The 20,846-nt window shown below is 42.7% G+C and overlaps 1 protein-coding gene across 1 annotated transcript in view; it reads right to left on the bottom strand.

Annotated features, from left to right (window-relative positions):
* Acad11 (acyl-CoA dehydrogenase family member 11) overlaps positions 1-20,846 on the bottom strand; it is an 81,683-nt gene that overhangs the window by 39,495 nt on the left and 21,342 nt on the right. The window contains exons 6-12 of the mRNA XM_087905499.1: positions 13,365-13,506; positions 12,902-13,023; positions 11,943-12,049; positions 11,343-11,469; positions 5,479-5,556; positions 4,614-4,752; positions 302-409 (exon numbers count right to left, since the gene is read on the bottom strand). Coding sequence (XP_087761625.1) covers positions 302-409; positions 4,614-4,752; positions 5,479-5,556; positions 11,343-11,469; positions 11,943-12,049; positions 12,902-13,023; positions 13,365-13,506 — 823 coding nt within the window. The remainder of the gene's footprint in view (positions 1-301; positions 410-4,613; positions 4,753-5,478; positions 5,557-11,342; positions 11,470-11,942; positions 12,050-12,901; positions 13,024-13,364; positions 13,507-20,846) is intronic.

Genomic DNA, 20,846 nt, shown 5'->3' with positions numbered 1-20,846 from the left:
AGTCCTATAAATATCACAAGGATGAATATCCATGGGCAGCAGTTGTAGAAACAGCATAGTTTAGAAGCCATCACCCCGCTGCTGATGCTGAAGCAGACGACCAGAATGCATCTGGAACCACCCCAAAGGACAGGGGTGTTTATCCTGAGCATTCAAGGATGACAGCATTTCAAACCAAGCTCAAAACAAACACATTTCTGGCCGTGGGCAAAGTTGGCTACACCCCACACTGTTCGGGTGATCCACCCACGACAACCCCAGGGTGACGATGACAGGAGACGGGGCTGGGACTTGCTCCTACCTGTCATACAGAATGCAGAGGTGATCTCTCCACGAAGGAGGGGCTCCAGCCACTGCTGCTTCTGTTGCTCACTGCCGTACAGGTGCAATACCTCCATGTTGCCTGTGTCTGCATGTGAAGAAAGTGTTGTTTGACATTCAAAACTACCACTATTAAATCCACATTTATGAAGATAATACAAACGATACTTTTTCTTTTCTTTTCATTTTGTTGTTGTATTTCAAGACAGGGTTTTGCTGTGTAACCCTGACTATCGAGAACTTGCTCTGTAGACCAGGCTGGCCTCGAATATATACAGATCCTCCTGCCTCTGCCTCCCAAGTGCTGGGATTAAAGGCGTGTGCCACTACCACCCAGCTCAGACTATATCTTTTGAAGTAAAATGTTGGTTGATGAAAATATTCGGAAACACACATTAAATTTAACATGTAATGATGGCATGCTGTATCATATAAGTCCATGGCACTCAGCTCTTTAGTTCTTTAACTTTTTCTGACTCTTGGGTGCTTGCCCAGTTCTCTCTGCAGTTTTAAGGTCCGACTCAGTTAGGACTGAAGTGGCTGTTCCTGGTTGGAACTCTGCCTTCTGTGCTTGGATGCTGTCAGGAGTGACTTCCACAGTCCTGGAGAGGAGCCTCCAGCTCCCGTGCTGCTCCCCAGACACACAAACTGGCTTGGGCCAGGCCTTGTGAAAGTCTGCTGGTTGTGGGTAAGGAAACTGCTCACGAGCTACGTTCTCCATAAGAACCTCTACTTACCCACTCTGAAAGACCTCCTTGCTCTGAGCTATAGCGATTTTCGTTCATCTTTCATAGCTTGTTTCTGTTGTTGATTCAGTTTGTTCCTGAGACAGGTTTTCTCTGCGTAGTCCTGGCTGCCATCAAACCCCTGCTTCTGCCGTGTGAATGTTGGGATTACAGGTGTGCTCTAAGACAGATCTTAATTTGTGCACCCCATTCCTTTGTGAAAGACAAAAGCCCTGCCTCGTAAAGAAGCAGAAACCCTCACGATCCACTCCAGTCCTGAGCAGTGCCATCTAGTCCACCCCACACTCCACCTTCTGCAGCTGGAAAAGCACACTGTTTATTGTGAGCAAAAGGTTTTAGATGCTTTTCTCTGATTTCCATTCCTGTAACATCTCTTCAATTCTGCTTGAATTTTTTTGCGATTTCAAGGAAGATTTGCAGTGTCAACCTCCTGTGGCTCGGAGGGTGGCTGCTCAAATGCTGATGAAAACTGACCGTTCGGAATCAAGTCAATAAATTTGCAAGTGCTGGAGAGCTGGCTCAGGGTTAAGGGCACGCCCTGCTCTTGCAGAGGACCTGGTTCAGGGGCCACCACTCCCTTCAGGCAGCCCACAACAGCTGGTAGCTCCAGCTCCATGGGATCTTACATCCTCTTCAGGAGACTTATCACATGGATGGTTTTAAATCTTAAAACCACCCTTTGCACTCTGTTCAGATACTAACACTGAATTGAGAGGCACAAAATTCCTAGTAGATCAACACAAACCTAACAAATGAGGGAGAAAAGAAGTCCTCAATTATAATTAACAGAATGAATTTTCTTTGTTTGCTTGTTTGAAATTTGGAGTTGCTTGTTATAATTCAAACAAAATGAAGAATTTAAACTTTTCAAAATTAAGCTGGGAGCCATGGCGTACATCTATAATCCTCGCACTTGTTTGTGGGGGGAGGACAGAGACAGAAGGGTCAGGAGTTCAAGGTCATCCTTGACTACATGAGGATACTCTCATGTAGTATGGGCTACATGAGACCTTACTTAAAAGAGAAAGAAAGAATCTAAAATTATCATCTTTACTCTGAGAAACTGGCCAATTTTTTATTTATGGTTTAGGGAAAGGCCTAAAAAAAATTCATCCCAGAGGCCCTAAATTATTTTAGTGACAGGTTTAGAAATTAAAAATAGCTATTTTCAGTATTCTAGTATACAACATTGTCTGACATTTTGAAGGGAGGAAGCAGAAAGACACACTAGAAGGCTACATATTTATTAAGCTTTGATAACTGCAGTGTTTTGGAGAGCCTAGGTGGAAATTAATCACTCAGACTAAGGAATCCTCCCAAAGAATGTCATCGGCACCAGTCACAACGCCCTGTTTGTCTGCCTGGAATACACCCCAGCACACAGCGTCCCAGGCCTTTGCAATAGCTCTACCACAAAAGGGAAACTCATGGCTTCTTGATTTTCCTTGTCTTTCTATTTGAGAGAGTTGCTTAGTCATTTCTTAGTTAAAAACAAATCTAAAATGTTCAACAATCTTGTGGTATTATTTATCAGAAAAACAGAGTCGTGGAACTTCAGTCTTAGGAAATCTTCCTCAAGCATCTGGTGCCTCCACAAGTGAAATGGAGCCGCCACAGCAGAGCAGCGAGCCAGCTTCCCACAGCCTAAAGGCACGCAATGTATGACCCATATTGTGCCACACATCTACTTAACAGAATATGGCTAACATACTCTAAAAATGTGATGTTGGGAACAGGCCAAAAAAAAGCACCTTGTCCTAAGTACTGCCATTTTGACTTCAGACTCCACTTTACCTGTAGGGTGAACCAAAGTTCGGTTCCCAAGCCCTAGTGAAACTGGGAACCTTCCAATGACTGACCAAGCTCCTCCCTAAACAATGGAAATGGTTTGTTATGCACCTTAGTTCTTTAAACTATTACGCTGTTCCTAACAACAGAAAGCACAAATGAATCTGACGAGTTGGACTGAAAGGCCTGCAGTGTATGTGGTTCCAATGATGGAACACACCAGGAAGCCCTAACCTGGTTGGTGAAAACTGTAACTGTACCTTGGCAAAAAAAATGTCTGTGATTTTTGTGCTTAAATATTCGCTTCAACTGGCACCCGGGGTCACAGTCAGTTCTCCTCTGTTCTGCAGCCCTGATGGATCAGGCCCCTCCCCATGTCCCCTTCTCTTGTACTGCCCTGCATTAAATCTTGCCTTTCAGTAACCTCTGTGTCTTCTTGGGTTGACTCAGAGCCTCAGATCACAATGACAAGGGGGTTAGAGAGATGGCTCAGAGGTTAAGAACGCTGGTGTCTCTTCCAGAGGACCCAGGTTCAATTTCCAGCAACCACATGGCAGCTCACAACTGTCTGAAACTCCAGTTCCAGGGGATCCGACACCCCCACACAGACATACATGCAGGCAAAACACTAATGCACACAAAATACAAATAAATTTTGAAAAAGAAACCAAATAAAAACAAAAACATGACAACACAGAATACGCTAGGTCTAGAAAATATCTGAATGTTATGTGTAGTAAGGAAAACGGGTTTCATGGGTCCTGTGTTTCAGCAACACAGAGGGATATTTGTCTAGTCAACTACAAACCTATGTGTGCAACTATATATGCTACACATTGAGTTGCAAATAAATTATGTATTATTAGCAAGAGCAGGAAGAAGAGCATTGAGCGTCAGCATTAGCAGTTCAATTCCTGTTCTGTAAAATCACACAGCATGTGCAGTGTGTCCTAACAGCATTGTAGATTCAGGATAAGATCTTCAGACAGCGAGGACACATTTCTCTTACAATAGCCTCTTGACAGGATTACAGTGGAGGACAACAGTCATGTGATAAACTGGTATAGACAGAAGGGAAACCACGCCAGGGAAAAGCATCATTACCAGAAGCCTAAGAATTATCTTGAATTTCACAGGCAAACAAATCAAAGTCTGTCACAGAGCCACTTGGTTAGACCTGGACCCTTCTCTCAGAAATCCACTACACTGACGCAGTCCTTCTGTCTGCTCGACATGGCACTAACCCTTCTGGGAGAGCCTTAGCACCAACTCACACAATAAAGGCAGCCCTGGGAATAAAGGCAGCCCCGAGGACCCGTGAGCATGGGAATGATAGGATATCCTGCCAATTAAATTTACAGTGTGCTGGCAACGACAGCTGCAAGCCCCTGGCAGAAACAAAGGCAGCCTTTTGGGAGAAAGAGCTTTGCAGGATGGAGAGATTGGGGATTAACAAAGATCCCTGGAATGCCTGTCCCTTCCAACTAGCCGTAGAAACACCCAGCCCCGGTCAGGAAGTGGGTGTTTATATAGCCACTTCTCTTGGCGGCTACTTTCGTCTACTGGCACTCTTAACGTAATGATACTGATTGAAATGACAGACCACTGAGAACTTCAATCCACTTTATATTGCATTCAGAGTAGCTGTGAAATTATGGCAAAAATCTGTAAATAAATGACTTTGTAGAGGAAAATTTCCTTATAAAAAAGATATTTTAAACACTGTTCAAACAATCAGAGAAAATTGCTTGTAGTAACCTGGTGCTTGGCAGTTAAAAACATCTGGAGCAAAGAAACATTTTCCTGTCTCTTCGGCAATCAAGGCATAGTCCAACTGGCTGAGCCCGCTCACAGCCGGCAAGAACAAGTTCCACAGGCCCTCTGCTTTGGCCATTTCCTGTCAAGGGGATGGACAAGTGATCAAAAAATGTCAAATAAAGTATCTTATCTTTAAATAAATATTTTGTTAATGTGTTTTTTGAAATTTAAAAACATTTATGAAGTTATTTCATTGTATTCTATACTATGTTAAATCAAGATGGTACTAACTCATTAAGGCAGTAGTTTTTTTTAATAATTAAGGAAATGTCTTGCTTTCCAGGATTCCTTAGATTTGGCTCTAAAACTAACTTTGCATACTTTGGTGCTTCTCATTCAATCAGAATGAGTACAACCGCCCCCACACACAGCGAGCGTAACTCTGCCAAACGTGCTGTGTGCTGCAGCTCCTCACATGTGCTGCTGGGAAGAACTGAAAACATCAAGTGTGACTTGACAACACACTGGACAAACATCCTGCTTTGTCCCTGTTCCTTGCTAGACAAACCCAGGGCCTTGCATGCACGAAGCTACAGCCCAGCCTCCGCATCTCACGGCCCTGCTCTGGCTTCATTTCACTTCAGTGATTGACAGCAAGGAGCAGTATAAAGAGGCTCTCTTCATCAGAACCACAGTTAGGATCCCAAGTAGCTCAACGTTGATAGCGGGTCCTCTTTTCCCTTCTCTTCCCTTCCATTCCCTCCTTTCCCCTCCCCTGCCCCTCCCCTTCCCTTTCCCTCCCCGCCCCCTCACAAATCCTCACATGTGCATTTCTTGGTGTTGAGTGCTTTCTTGTCTCTCTTACCTTTAGTTTTTCAATCACTAAGGGGTGTCCCCACTTTTTCTCTGCGTTTCCATTTTGAGCATAGTATTCTGCTATTTCCTTAAGACAGTGAAAGGAAAAAGATTAGGCCAAGTTAATACGAAATGAACAATGTCATGCGTGATGTGGTGTGTGTGTAGTTTTCCGAGACAGGGTCATGCTATGTAGCCAAGGCTGGGCCGGAACTGGAAATTCTACATCAGCTGTCTTCGCACTGGGATTACAGGTTCTGATGTCATCGCCCTGGTTAGTAATGTTTCTTTTTAATACTAGATGCAGAATAATAAAAATTCCAATTGTTTACTCCTCAAAAAATTATGCTGCCTCAATATTAGACAGCAATAATCTTATACCCAAGATTTACGTGTTCTGCTTCCAGCAACATGGTACACCAGTGGGCATAGAAACCCTTCAGCTAAACCCGCTGGGTGAAATGTTACCAATGAAAGATCTATCAAGTAGAGTGCAGTTGTTCTGGACAGGAAATAACAAAACAGCTTCACCTTTCAGATGAGTGGCAGGAAGGCGCTAAGCCTGCCCTCTGGGTGACAGGAGGGCGCTAAGCCTGCCCTCTGGGTGACAGGAGGGCGCTAAACCAGCCCTCTGGGTGACAGGAGGGCGCTAAACCAGTCCTCTGGGCAATAGGATGGGCGCTAAGCCTGCCCTCTGGGTGACAGGATGGGCGCTAAGCCTGCCCTCTGGGTGACAGGAGGGCACTAAGCCTGCCCTCTGGGTGACAGGAGGGCGCTAAGCCTGCCCTCTGGGTGACAGGAGGGTGCTAAGCCTGCCCTCTGGGTGACAGGAGGGCGCTAAACCAGCCCTCTAGACTGTAGAGGCTGGCTTAGGCTCTCAAAGGGCCACATCAGCAGGCACAGGTGATACGGCCAGGGGCTGGAAACAGCGGAAGGGAGCATGGGGATCTTTCCATCCCACCCAAGCCAGGATGGTTGAGAGGTAAAACCTAAGTGAGGGACAAATAGAACAGAGAAACACACAATAATCTGTACCCTTGGAGGTAGAGGATGAGGACATGCCCCCCCATCCCCCACACCGAAACATCTCTCAGTTTGCAGTAAAACAGAAAAGAAAAACCTGTCTTCACTCAAGCACGGGATGTCTGTGCAGTCCCCAAACCTCAAGCCTAAATTAAGTGTACAATACTCTGGCAACAGCAGCTGCCAGCCTGGCAGAAACAAAACGGGCCCTGGAGGGACGAGCATTGTAGGATCGCTCACGTAAGTCCTTAGAAAAAATTTCACCCCACAGTCCACCCTGACAAATCACTAATCGCTCCAGGAAACCAGCCACCACAGGCAAGAATCAGCAAAAACAGCGGTCAACAAAAGCAATCATGCTTCCTCAAAACAACGATAATGCTCTCATTCACACCACAGCATATTTGTGGTCTGTAGATTCCAAGAACAAAGGAAGGAATTACAAGTACGACAATGGGCTAGTAAAACTGACAAGGCAAACCACAGCCCAAACACAAACCTTAGCAACTAAGCTTAAAAATGGTACCACCCATAACTTCTCAAAGACTGGTAGGACCAAAGGCCCTGTGGACCCAGGACGGATGGAGCCGGTGTCCAGTGGAGCAGGTGTGCAGTTTCACAATTACTTTGGTGAGTCTGGGCTTCTGTTCCTTAAAAGCTCTCCAGGCATTTAACACATTCTCCAGAGTTAGCTTAACGCCGGTCTATGGAGAGCTAAAAAGTGGCCTGAGAACACTTAGAAAAACCATTGGAAGGAAGATCTAAAGAAGATTCGTGGAGGCTGAGTGTTTACTTTCATGGCAACATTGAATCAATGGGAGAGGACAGAGGGCTCAGAGGGTATGGGAGCTTGTGGCCAGTCTGATGACCTGCGCTCAGTCCCTAGGACCTGACCTCTATGTGTGCACACCCTAAACAAACAAATTAATAATGTTAAAAAGTAATTAATGGGTGAATATCTTTAACTACCAAGAGAAAGTAATTAACAACTTAGAATTCATATTCCAACTTTTTTTTTTGGTTGGGGGTGGTGGTGGCACATACATATAACCCAGCACATTAGAAGCTGAGGCAGGAGGATTATGAATTTGAGGCCAGACTGATAAATAACTAGGGAGATCCTGTCTTAAAATATAACACCAAATTTTAAAGAATTAGGGCAAAATAAAAGTATATTGATAGGCAAGGTACTATTTATCCCCTCAAAAATCAATCAATCAATCAATCAATCAAACAACAGCAACAAAAGCCCCAGCCGACTCTTAGCAACGGCACACGGCTCCAGGAGAAACACCTATGTTGCAGGAATGAATGAATGAAAAGGAAAACCAACACGGGTAAATCTAAGTAACACTATCGGGCCAAACGCTAACCTCTGATTTGTTCAACTGAAAGAGTACAATGAAAACACTGTGTGACCATTACTGACAGTCTAGAGATGCAATTATAAATACTTACAGTGTCCAGATATCACTGCTTTCCTTACATTTTGGCTAAGAGAATTACGGGGTTAAAGGCCATGGGTATTGTCAAAACTTTTCACGTGTATCACCCAGTTATTGAAGATGTGCTGCTTCCGACCAGATGACCATGTTCCTCTTGGGGAAGCAAGGCTGGTCTGGGGTGCAGTGCTCTATGAAGCAGAGGTCTGCACTTTCCAAGGCTCCAGGAGAGAGCACTTGTCATGTCTGTCACGAAGTCAGTTAAATCAGGTTTCCTGTTTAAGGTTGCATCTTATTTCTTTTCCTAGAGTTGCCATAAAAAGTAAATGCTATTGTGTTTGGTAATAAATATATTATGAAAGATATTCATGATGTCCCCATTCTGACTACCTCTTTATGATACACAGTTCTGAGAAATCAAATTATACCTGTGTTTACATGCCCCGGGAGGGCGGCTTCATCTGAAGCCATGCTCAAAAGATAGGAGGAATAATTAATTGCTCCTGTAATGAACTACTATATTTTTCCTTCCCAGAATTAACTGCCCCTAGCCCAAATCTCCATGAGCTGAGCCATGGCTGAGTGTCAGCTGGGTCTGCCCATCTTTCTGAGTCAACTTTGCCTGTTCTTTCTCTTTGGATGCTGGCCCAAACCTAAGCGTGCCTTTTCTGGTACATTGTTTCCTTTCTCTGCTCTTATTTTCCTCCCTGCCATGTGGCTGTCTGACTATGTGGCTGACTTCTATGTTGTCTTAAGTGTTGTGGCATGACTTTTCTTCTCTCTGGGCAGCTGCTGAGATTTACAATGTGACTGCCCTGGGGTGTTCTCCTTTCTGAGTCTAATAAAAATGCCCCCAAGCTTCCCTCTGAGTCTATTCTTACACATTTTTTAATTCTTATTTCATTCTTTTAAGAATGAGACTGTGAACCCCACAAGGGGCCTTCTGTTCACCCATATCATCTGGCGACCATGAAGGGACTTCCTCAAACACTGGTGACATTATCACTGTGACCTGTGTGTGCTCCTTACACTGCGTTGCTTGTTCCTGTCATGCACGTGTTCTTCACAGATTTTCAAGAGGAAGAACCGACTTGGCACATTTTCAGAGATATGGGTTATGTGTTCATTTTAGGCTATCCAAGGAGTTTCCAAAGGTCATAGAAATAGTCCTGCCAACCTTATTTTTTCTCCTTTTGGAAAATACATAAGAATATAAAGAAAAAGTAATTCTAGTAGCCAAATAAAGAGCTTTAGAAGCTAAAGATACATGATAGTAAAATGCTGCTACAGTTTATGATACAATCTTATTTTCTAGACATGACTATTTAGGTTTGGCAACTCAGTTGTAACAACATTGAGTAAAATTTAGGGTTTTCTCCCTTTTATTTTTAGAAAAGCTATCTACTTTTCTACAAATGATTCCAGATGTGTATATCCTACATCTGGGGCTTAGCACTGTTCAGTTTTCTATAGGATAAAGCATACACGTTGGCACACGTGTTTGGATGTAGAAGTCGTGCGCACCATCAGATGCAGGAACACAATCTGCGGGCTCCGCCAACACCAAAGTGGCTTCCTTGCCACACAAGCTCGGGCAAACTTCTCTTTTTACAGCCTGCCTGGGTTTTATTTGTTTTTATTTTTACTGTGAATTTTTTTAACACATATTTTAGCAGCTGAATGGCACTGAGTTCAGAGGCACCACAACCATTCTCTGACCCCTCCCTTCCCTGCTGCAGGGTCCCTGGAGCACCTGCTCACATTTACCAGCGAAAGAGAAAACCCTTTGCTTCCCTCTGCGCATCTGGACTTGCCTTTAGGATCACAGGCCAGTGGCAGGCACGGGCAAGCAGCAGACAGACTTTGTTTCAGTGTGAGCACGTAGGATTAGATGAACTGATATGTGAGCTGGGATCCCCGTCCAAATTGCACAAAACAAACAAAACGCCTAACAATAGAGGGTGCTGCTCTAGCTCACCAACCTTCCTGTTGAAGCCCTGGCTTCTGTAAAACATGAAGGGTTCTGTTGTTTCCAAGTAGTGTTCTAGACTTGGGTTTGGGACAAATACTCCTGCTGGGTGTGGTTCAGGGATCAGTCCTGGAAACTGGGTAAGACTTCAAGCGCCTTGATTTCTCTCTGCCCCTTGCTCTCCTCATCAGCCAATCACCTATCTCACCGCTAAGGAAAAAGCCCACTTTCATTCCAAAGTTCTTTCAAGATGTCTCTTCCTCTATGCTGATCTACTTTTCTATATAACCACTGTTTTCCCTGCTGTACCCCTCTTTTGCTCTCACTGATTTAGTCCATCGCCCTATTATTTAATTGTCCTAAAAGTTTAATTAGATTTTATTTGAGGAAGGGGAATGGTGAATTCCAACTACTATCTTGAATTAAATGGGTGGTTGTCCCCTTTTGATACACAGAAGTTTAATTTTAAAATTCAAGATTGGACAGACACTAGGGAGAACACAGAGTATTCCATGTCACCGGATGTGAGAGGTGACAATTTTAGGATTAATACTTCAGTATTTTTGAAGAAACTATATCCCAGTCTATGCTAAATGTTCATCTCCAGATATTTGCCAATACAATTGCTCATATAACTCATAACACTGATGTCCCTAAAAACACATCTTAGTCCTGAGCACTGCTGGGAGAAGCCTGTTCTTTGGAGCTCCCCATTTGACTCTGCCAGTCCAGTCTGGAACCCCAGAATCACAGGTAGCTACAATGAGATTTGCTGTTGCACTTCTAGGCCACACAAACTAACCAGCACGAGGCCACCAAACACAGCAGACATGGACTAGAGCCAAGCCCTCCCACTGCGCTCTCACACGCACCCGTCTCTCACATGCTCTCAAAAGTGCTTCTCCCTTCTCCCTTTCCTTCACGGTGCATGTCCTCTCTTACCGCCTATCTCTCCATAAGGTCATAAGCTCTGTCTGCCTTTAGCTGCCCCAGGTGTCCAGTCTGTCACAAGGGTCCAGTACATCCTTCTTCACTGAACGGATGTTGCTTCACTACAACCCATGAACTTCAATGTGACCCCCTGCAGCAATAGCTTATGGTGAAAGAAAGGGTAGGACTGGTGTGGTTTGAAATGACAGGCCAAAGATCAAGTTCATGTTTATTTGGGGAGACTACAGTTCTCAAACTCTCAAATCATCCAGATTTAAAATAACAAAACAGCCTCAGCAAAAAGCACCCAGATGTAACGTTCTACTTCTTATCTTCATGCCCCCACTGCCTGTTCCCTCTGGCCTCATTTTACTCCCATAGATGTATGTGCACACCCTGGGCATATTTCAGCTCTAAGTGTCTGCAGAGCTCAGCTCTAAGGGCTGTGGAAAATGGAGGGCCGTCTGCCCACCAGGAGCTAGGACTCGCTGACACCCTTTGATACCCTACCTTTTCAGCAGGGAAGACGTGCTGCCTCATGAACTGCTTCACCTTAGTAAGAACCTCCTGGCCTCGCCTGCTCTGGGCAAACAGCTGGCTCTTAGGATTGGCCCGTGGCAGCACAGTACTCAACGTTCTTGGCAAAAGAAAAACAAACAAACAAAACCCAGGAGGTTACAAAGATGACCAAAGGCATTATTATATGTTTCTTAAAACAAGGCAGAATCTCCCCAGCTAACCAAAAATATCCTAAGGACAAGATGCCATATTTTGGGTTTATTGTTGTTGAATTCTGCCTTGTTACTACATACTTAAAAGGTTATACATCCAATTTGGCAAGGAAATATGGGCATTTTATTTATATTTTTAGGTCAGTTTATTTTTAGGTATACAGGGATTTATTAGAACATTATCCTGATTGGCAATAGCAGCTCTAGTCTGGGCAGAGATATAATTTTCCATTTCCTTAAAGTTTTAACCTTCCCATATCCAATAACTATTTAAGTAAAGAATGAAGTCCCTAGGCTGTCTCCTGGTTTTCTGGGAATGTATGAGACCCAGCTAACAGAGGCTATAAACTGAGTTACCAAAAGACTCTGTTTTCCTTACCTTTTTGAGAGTTGTAATCCGGTTTCTGCCAGGGGCTGCACAATATTGGCCATCAGAAAGCTATCCTCAGATGAATTGTTTCCCAAGAGGTATCTACTATAGACTCCCTACAAGTAAATTAACACAGGACAATTAAAATGTATTGAAAATGGCCTCGACTATCCAGTTAGTCTTTCCAGCTTGTCCTCCACGTGATGGGCTAAACCCACTGAGCCAGAGATGTCAACCAGACCTGCAAACTCACATGCGGAGGTGACTGTGTCTCAGAGTTGAGTCACACTCGTATCACGTAGATCTGACACTAATCTAGGCAGACGTGTGACTGATAATGAGCACTGCTTTCCCTTCAGAGCTGTCGAAAGTCAAACGCTAAAACCAAGGAGAAGGCGGTGAGATGTTTAATATCGTTTTTGATCCCAATTTGAGCAGTGTCAGAGAATGCCAATCAGCTTTTTCACAACTCTCCACATCTGTACTTCTGACATAACACAGCACTTCTTCTACGAGACGCTCAACTTCACTGTCAGGCTGACTCAGTTTAGAATCACCATGGGAACACACTTCTGGGTGTTTGTGAGTACATTTCTAGAAAGAGGTGGTGCCATGGGTGGTTCCCAGACTAAGCAAGGGAAGAAGACTTTGCATCTTCAACACAGACTTTTAGCTTGCTTTTACAGCAGACACTCACAATGGCCCTTGCTCCCATGTGTTTCTCCCTATGGTATCGTCATAAGACTTCTTTCACTGTCCCTCCTGTTTGCTCTTCAAAAAAGCCACGGCACAGGTGAGCCTCAAGTTTTCCTCCCACTGAAGTCTCTTTTTGTAATCTAAATTTATGTGTTACTCATATCTGACTCGTGTCTTTTTGGAAAAGCACAGTGGCCTAAAAACCAGAACCAGAAAACATTGTTCACAGTTCATCAGTAAGAAATGGTTAAACACTTGCTTCAAATAATTACCTGCGCGATTCCAGCCAATTTGAAAAAAGAAAGGGCTATAAAGAAATTCCAGTTAGGAAGATTAGGATCAATTCCCCTGCAACGGCAATATATTGAAATCAGTTCTTCCATCAATGGTATTCCTATAAAAAAGAGCACACAGCATAAACTTTAAAAACAATGCCACGGTGAACACTTCAGAACATCATAACATAGCACAGAAGATACACTATGGCTTGTAATGCAAACACAGACACCAATAAGCCTGTTCTTAATACTGATTCCCTAAATAGCATACAAAAAATGTGTACTGCCATAGATTATGAAAAGTGAAATGTTAGGTTCAGAAAATCAGCGAGATGAATTAGAGACAGTTTTAATGCTCAAAATCCTCATAAAACTGCAAGAAACTTATGTCTTTCAACTCCAACAGCAATAAAGAGGATTAATATGAAAAGCACTGTAGGTAGCTGCTCCTCTGTACCTGTGTTCTCTTGAATGGGAAAGCCTCCATTTGGCATGGGCAGTGTCCTGGGCCAAAAGTAAAACAAGGACAGATGGGCTAAGTCCGTCAAAGGGTGGCCGAAGGTCGAAAGCTCCCAGTCCAGCACTGCGATGACCCGACTCTGCAACAAGATGCACACAGGCCTCTGACACATTGCAAGGAAAGCAAACAGAGTAAGGAGGCAGAGGACTTAGAACATTCAACAATCGCATTTCCATCAACGTGCAACATGAGGTCATAGTTTAGTCCTTTCCCACAGTGGCACATCGCATTTATGAAAGCCAACCAGTCGCAATTGTCTAGAGCCAAGGCCTCTGGCTCTACTGAGGGCTGCCAATCCTCCCGTGCTCTGCCCTGACATCTCTTCTAAGAGACAGATGCAGCATAGCTGAAACTTTTCAACTGGAGGAATTGTGGTAAAAAAGAAATTCTAATGATTAATTATATTTTGATAATTAGTGGGTGGGGCCCCTACAAACTACTAGCCCAACCCTGCCCCCAAACTTGCCTATGCACCTGCAACCTCATTTGAAGGAAGAGATGGGTAGGTGCCAACCCAAGAATTCCTCCAACAACCTAAAAAGCAACATGGTAACAACAGAACCCAGTGGTCACACCACAGGAAGACTTGATCATCCTAACCCAGAAAAAGCAAAGAAAACGACTTTAAATGTGACTTTATGAAAATGATGAAGACCTTTAAAGAGGAAATGAAAAACTCCCTTAAAGAAATGGAGGAAAAGATAAACAAAAAATAGGAAGAAATTAATAAATCCCTTAAAGAAAACCAAGAAAACCAAGAAAAAAAAGTCAAATAGGTGACCTTTTTCCTTTACAGCTCTCAATAATCTTTCTTTATTGTGTATGTTTTGTATTTTGATTATTATATGACAAGGGGACATAACAACAGACACCGAGGAAATTCAGAGAACCATTAGGTCATACTACAAAAAACCTGAACTCCACAAAATTGGAAAATGTAAAAGAAATGGACAATTTTTTAGATAGATATCATATACTAAAATTAAATCAAGACAAGGTGAGTAATTTAAATAAATCTATAAACTGCAAGGAAATAGAAGTTGTCATCAAAAACTTTCCAACCAAAAAAAGTCCAAGGCCAGATGGTCTTAGTGCACAATTCTACCAGTACTTCCAAGAAGAGCTGATACCTATACTCCTCAAAGTGTACCACATAATAGAAACAAAAGGAACATTTCCAAACTCTTTTTATGAAGCTATAGTTACCCTGATACCAAAACCACACAAGGACTCAACCAAGAAAGAGAATTAAAGACCAATCTCACTTATGAATATCAATGCAAAAATACTCAATAAAATACTGGTAAACCAAGTCCAAGAACACATCAAAAAAATTATCTACCATGATCAGGTCAGCTTCATCCAGAGATGCAGGGCTGGTTCCACATACAAAAACCTATCAATGTAATCCATCATATAAATAAACGTAAAGAAAAAAACCATATGATCATTTCATTAGATGCTGAAAAAGCATTTGACAAAATTCAACACCCCTTCACGATAAAGGTCCTGGACAGATCAGGGATACAGGAACATATCTAAATATAATAAAAGTAATATACAGCAAGCTGATAGCCAACATTAAATTAAATGGAGAGAAACTCAAAGAGATTCCACTATAATCAGGAACAAGACAAAGCTGTTCACTTTCTCCATATCTCTTCAACATAGTTCTTGAAGTTTTAGCAATAGCAATAAGACAAAAAAAGGAGATCAAGGGCATACAAATTGAAAGGAAGACGTCAAATTTTCATTATTTGCAGATGATATGATAATATATACAAGTGACCCCAAAAACTCTACCAGAGAACTCCTACAGCTGATAATACCTTCAGTGATGTGGCAGGATATAAGATCAACTCAAAAAAAAAATCAGTAGCCCTCATATACACAAATGATAAAGAAGCTGAGAAAGAAATCAGAGAAACATCACCTTTCACAATAGCCACAAATAACATAAAATATCTTGGGGTAACACTAACCAAGGAAGTGAAAGACCTATTTGACAAGAACTTTAAGTCTTTGAAGAAAGAAATTGAAGAAGATATCAGAAAATGGAAGGATCTTCCATGCTCTTGGATAGGAAGGATCAACATAGTAAAAATGGCAATCCTACCAAAAACAATCTATAGATTCAATGCAATCCCCATCAAAACCCCAACACTATTTTTCACAGACCTTGAAAGAACAATAATCAGCTTCATATGGAAAAACAAAAAACCCAGGATAGCCAAAACAATCCTGTACAATAAAGGAACTTCCGGAGGCATCACCATCCCTGAAATCAAGTTCTATTACGGAGCTACAGTATTTAAAACATGTATTGGCATAAATACAGAGAGGTTGACCAATGGAATTGAATTTAAGACCCGGAGATTAGTCCACGTACCTAGAACACCTGATTTTTGACAAAGAAGCTAAAATTATACAATGGAAAAAAGAAAATATCTTCAACAAATGGTGCTGGCATAACTGGATGTCAACATGTAGAAGAATGAAAATAGATCTATATCTACCACTATGCACAAAACTCAAGTCCAAATGGATTAAAGACCTCAATATAAATCTGACCACACTGAACCTAATAAAAGAGAAAGTGGGAAGTAGTCTTCAATGCATGGGCACAGGAGACTACTTCCTAAATATAACCCCAGTAGCACAGACACTGAGAGCAACAATAAATAAATGGGACCTCCTGAAACTGAGAAGCTTCTGTAAAGCAAAGGACACAGTCAATTAAACAAAAAAGCAGCCTACTGAATGGGAAAAGATCTTTACCAACCCCACATCAGACAAAGGACCGATCTCCAAAATATACAAAGAACTCAAGAAATTAGACATTAAAATTTTAAATAACCCAATTAAAAATGGGGCATAGAATTAAACAGGGAATTCTCAACAGAATGATCTCAAATGGCCAAAGATACTTAAGGAAATGTTGAACATCCTTAGTCATCAGGGAAGTGCAAATCAAAACAACTCTTGAGATACCATCTTACACCTGTAAGAATGGCTAAGATCAAAATCACCAATGATAGCTTATGCTGGAAAGGATGTGGAGTAAGGGGAACACCCGTCCATTGCTGGTGGGAATGCAAACTTGTACAACTACTTTGGAAATCAGTATGGCGGTTTCTCAGAAAATTGGGAATCAACCTACCTCAGGATCCAGCAATACAACTCTTGGGCATATACCCAAAGGATGCTCAATCACACTACAAAGGCATTTGTTCAACTATGTTCATAACAGCATTATTTGTAATAACCACAATCTGGAAACAACATAGATGCCCCTCAACCAAAGAATGTATAAAGAAAATGTAACATATTTACACATTAGAGCACTTCTCAGTGGTTAAAAAAATGGCATCTTGAATTTTGCATGCAAATGAATGGAATTAGAAAACACTATCCTGAATGAGGTAACCCAGACCCAAAAAAGATGAATATGGTATATACTCACTCATAAGTGGATACTAGCTATAAACAAAGGATATTGAGCCTATAGTTCATGATCCTAGAGAAGCTAAGTAATAAGGTGAACCCAAAGAAAAACATATATAGATCTAACCTGGAAATTGGAAACAGAGAAGATTGCCTGACAAAATTGGGAGTATGGGGGTGGGGGGAAGAAGGGAGGGTAGAAGGGGAAGAGGAGCGTTGAGAACTTGAGGGATGGAGGAAGGACAGAGATGAGAGCAAAGTAAGAGATATCTTAATTGTGGAGCCATTATAGGATTAGCAGAAACCTGGCCTTAGAGAAATTCCCAGGAATCTACAAAGCTGACTCCAGATAAGACCCTAAGCAATAGAGGAGTGGGGGGGCCAATCTTGATTTGCCCTGTAGTCAGACTGATGAATATCTTAAATATCATCATAGAACCTTTGTCCAGCAACTGATGGAAACAGGCAGAGATCCACATCGGAGCACTTGAGTTGCCAAAGTCCAGTTGAAGAGTGGGAGGAATGAGAATATGAGCAAAGAAGTCAAGACCATGATGGGTTCACCCACTGAAACAGTTTACCTGAGCTAATGGGAGTTCACCAATTCCAGCCAGACTGGGAAGGAACAAGCATAGGACCAAACTAGTTCCTCTGAATGTGGTTGACAGTTGCATGGCTGGGGCAGACTGAGGGGCCACTGGCAGTGGCACCAGGATTTATCCCTACTGCATGTACTGGCTTTTTGGAACCTATTCTCTTTGGATGTATACCTTGCTCCGTCTAGTTATAGTAGGGAGGGCCTTGGGCCTTCCACAAAGCAATGTGCTTTACCCTCTCTGTGGATTGGAGGGGGTGGGGTAGGAGGGTGTGTGGAGGGAATGGGAGGAGGGGAGGGACTGGGAACTTAGATTGATTTTTTTTTATAAATCTAATAAATTAAAAAAATAAAAATAAAGGACAAATTTGTTAGTTATTTAAAAAAAGAATTAGTGGGTGACAGTTTTGTGGTTTGGGCCACTTGTGGGGCCACTGGTAGTGGGACCAAGATTTATCCCTAGTGCATGAACTGGCTTTCTGGAGCCTATTCTCTTTGGAGGGATACTTTGCTCAGCCTAGATATAGAGGCAGGGCCTTGATTAAAAAAAAAAAAAGTGATGAGCCAGATTTTGTTGACTTTCCATGGGAGGCCTTACCCTCTTTGAGGAGTGGCTGCGGGGTGGGGAAGGGAAATGTGGGGAGTGGGAGGAAGGGAGGAAGAGGGAACTAGGATTGGTATGTAAACTGAAATAATATTGTTTTTTTTTTTAAAAAAAGAATGTATAAGGAAACAGTTGCTCTGGTGATGAATCTAGCTATAAAATAAATATATCATTACAGCAATCATATTTTAACGTAAGTTATGTAAACTAATCAGGAAAGAGCTGACACCCTCAAATTGTCTTCTGACCTACACACACACACACACACACACACACACACACACACACACACACTGGTACGTGTGTCCCAAGCTCACCACAAGATAAGAAAATATAGTTTTAAAAAAATGTTAAAGGTTGCCAAAAAACTTCCGACTTGAAATGATACGCACCAAGCTACGAGCAATGGCCTACTTAAAAGGACCGAGGTTGGCCGAGCGGTGGTAGCACACACCTTTAATCCCAGCACTTGGGAGGCAGAGGCAGGTGAGTTCAACTCTGTGAGTTCAAGGCCAGTCTGGTCTACAGAGTGAGTTTCAGTAGAGCCAGGGCTGTAACACAGAGAAACTCTGTCTGGCGGGGGGGGGGGGGTAACTGAGGTGGGGGTGAAAAGCATACAGTGACACCTCAGTTAAGAGGATTCTATGCAGCGGCAGGCTGTCATGTGACTTGACTCACATGCTATTCTATGGCAGGCTGAGGGGACTGTAACAATGGCTGTGAGTCGGGGGCTCCAGCCTCCTAGTACCTGTATGTGCGGCTTTATTCCTTTGATTCTTTGGAAAGACGCAGACACATCGTTGTGGTGTTGCGGGCTACTGCGGGGACTGCACCACACAGATCTATGTCTGAATCAGAACCTAGGTGACAGAGTAAGGACACTGCCTCAAAAAAAAAAAAAAGTAAAGGAATGGGAAATGGGTTACTGGTAACGTGCTTGCCTGGATCTAGGCTCAAACTAGAGGCACTGAAAAAAAAAGTCTTATTTGATTAAGATATAAAGTTATACCCCACATGATACTATGCAGAGAAAAATAAATGAAAGGTTTAAATATTTAGTATCCTATACTTAGGAAATATTCTAATTTTCACACATACCTCCAGTCTATGTGTTTTAATTAACTAAATACTAAAAACAACAGTTTTTGAAATAACTGATTGTGACTATTGCCCCTGCAGGGTAAAAAGTCCAATGAAGTCATCCGGGAATCATTGAGTCTGAAGAAGGGGCAATTAATTCTGCAGCCTCTCAAAGGAGGTAGAAGGAGCTACGGGAAGGTGCTGGAGAGATGGCTCAGCAGTTAGGAGCATGAGCAGCCCTTCCAGAGGACCTGGGCTAGGTTCCCAGCATCCACATGGCAGCTCACAACCATCTTTAGTCCCAGGAGATCCCATACCATTTTTTTTGATCTCCATGAGTACCAGGCACAGATGTGGCATACAGACATATGTTGTGGGATATTATTTTAACTGGGCAAAGAGTTGTTATGTTTGTTTATGTTGCAGAATGTTACTTTAGTTGTATAAAGGTGTGTTACTTTAGTTTCTGCTGCATTAGTTTAACAATGAAAGGATGTGAGTTTAATTGTGTGAAGATGTGTTGCATCTGTTTTACCTTGGCTGCCTAAGGCACCTGATTGGTCAAATAAGAGCTGATGGGCCAATAGCTAGGCAGGAGAAAGATTGGCAGAGCTGGCGGGCAGAGAGAATAAATTGGAAAAGAAATCTAGGCTTGAGAGGGAGGAAGAATGAGAGAAGGGGGAGAGACACACGCAGGACAAGGAGCCAACTAGCCAGCCATTGAGAAGCAGTGAAGGTAAGATATACAGAAGTAAGAAATGCAATAAGCCCCAAGGCAAAAGACAGGTAAAGAGAAACTGGTCAATTTAAGATAAAAGAGCTAGCCAGAAATGTGCCTCAGCTAGACTGAGCATTCAAAACTAGTAATAAGTCTGTGTCAAGATTTGGGAGCTGGTTAGAGACCCAAAAGAAAAAGTCTAGTACAGACATACATGCTGGCAAAACATCCAGACACACACACACATACAGAGGGACCAGGTGGAGGTAGCACGCACCTTTAATCCCAGAACTTGGGAGGCAGAAGCAGGTGGATGTCTGTGAGTTTGAGGCCAGCCTGGTCTACAGAGTGAGTTTCAAGACAGCCAGTGCTACCCAGAGAAATCCTGTTTCAAAAAACAAGCAAATAAAAAAGGTAAATAAAATAAAAAATAAAAAAAAGAAAGTATGGTGGTTTTTTTAAAAAAAGTCCCCAAAGGGAGTGGCACTATTAGGTGGTGCAGCCTTGTCGGAGGAAGCAGGCTTTGAGGTAGGAGGCTTTGAGGTCTCTTTTGCTCTAGCTTCCCTCAGTGTGACTTTCAGTTGACTTCCTGTTGCCTGCAAGATGTAGCATTCTCAGCTCCAGCATCACATCCGCCTGTATGCCACCATGCTCCCAGGCATGATGTAAACGGACTGAATCTCTGAAACTGTAAGCACGTGACACCCCAATTAAATGTTTTCTTTGTAAGAGTTGCCAAGATTATGGTGTCCTTTCACAGCAATAAAAACCCTAACTAAGAAGATTGAAAGAAAAGAAGAAGCTGTGTGGACCTATAATCGCAGCACTCAGAAAGCTGAGGCAGGAGGATGGTGAGTTTTGTTGTGGAGTAAACTTTTTATATACTGTGAAGATGTGTCTCTGCCAAGGCACCTTCTGATTGGTTTAATAAAGAGCGGAATGGCCAATAGCTAGGAGAGGATAGGTGGGACTTCTGGG

The sequence above is a fragment of the Myodes glareolus genome, chromosome 4 (genome assembly GCF_982192425.1).
Source record: "Myodes glareolus chromosome 4, mMyoGla1.1, whole genome shotgun sequence".
Lineage (NCBI taxonomy): Eukaryota > Metazoa > Chordata > Mammalia > Rodentia > Cricetidae > Myodes > Myodes glareolus.
This window is presented reverse-complemented; position numbering and strand designations above follow the sequence as displayed.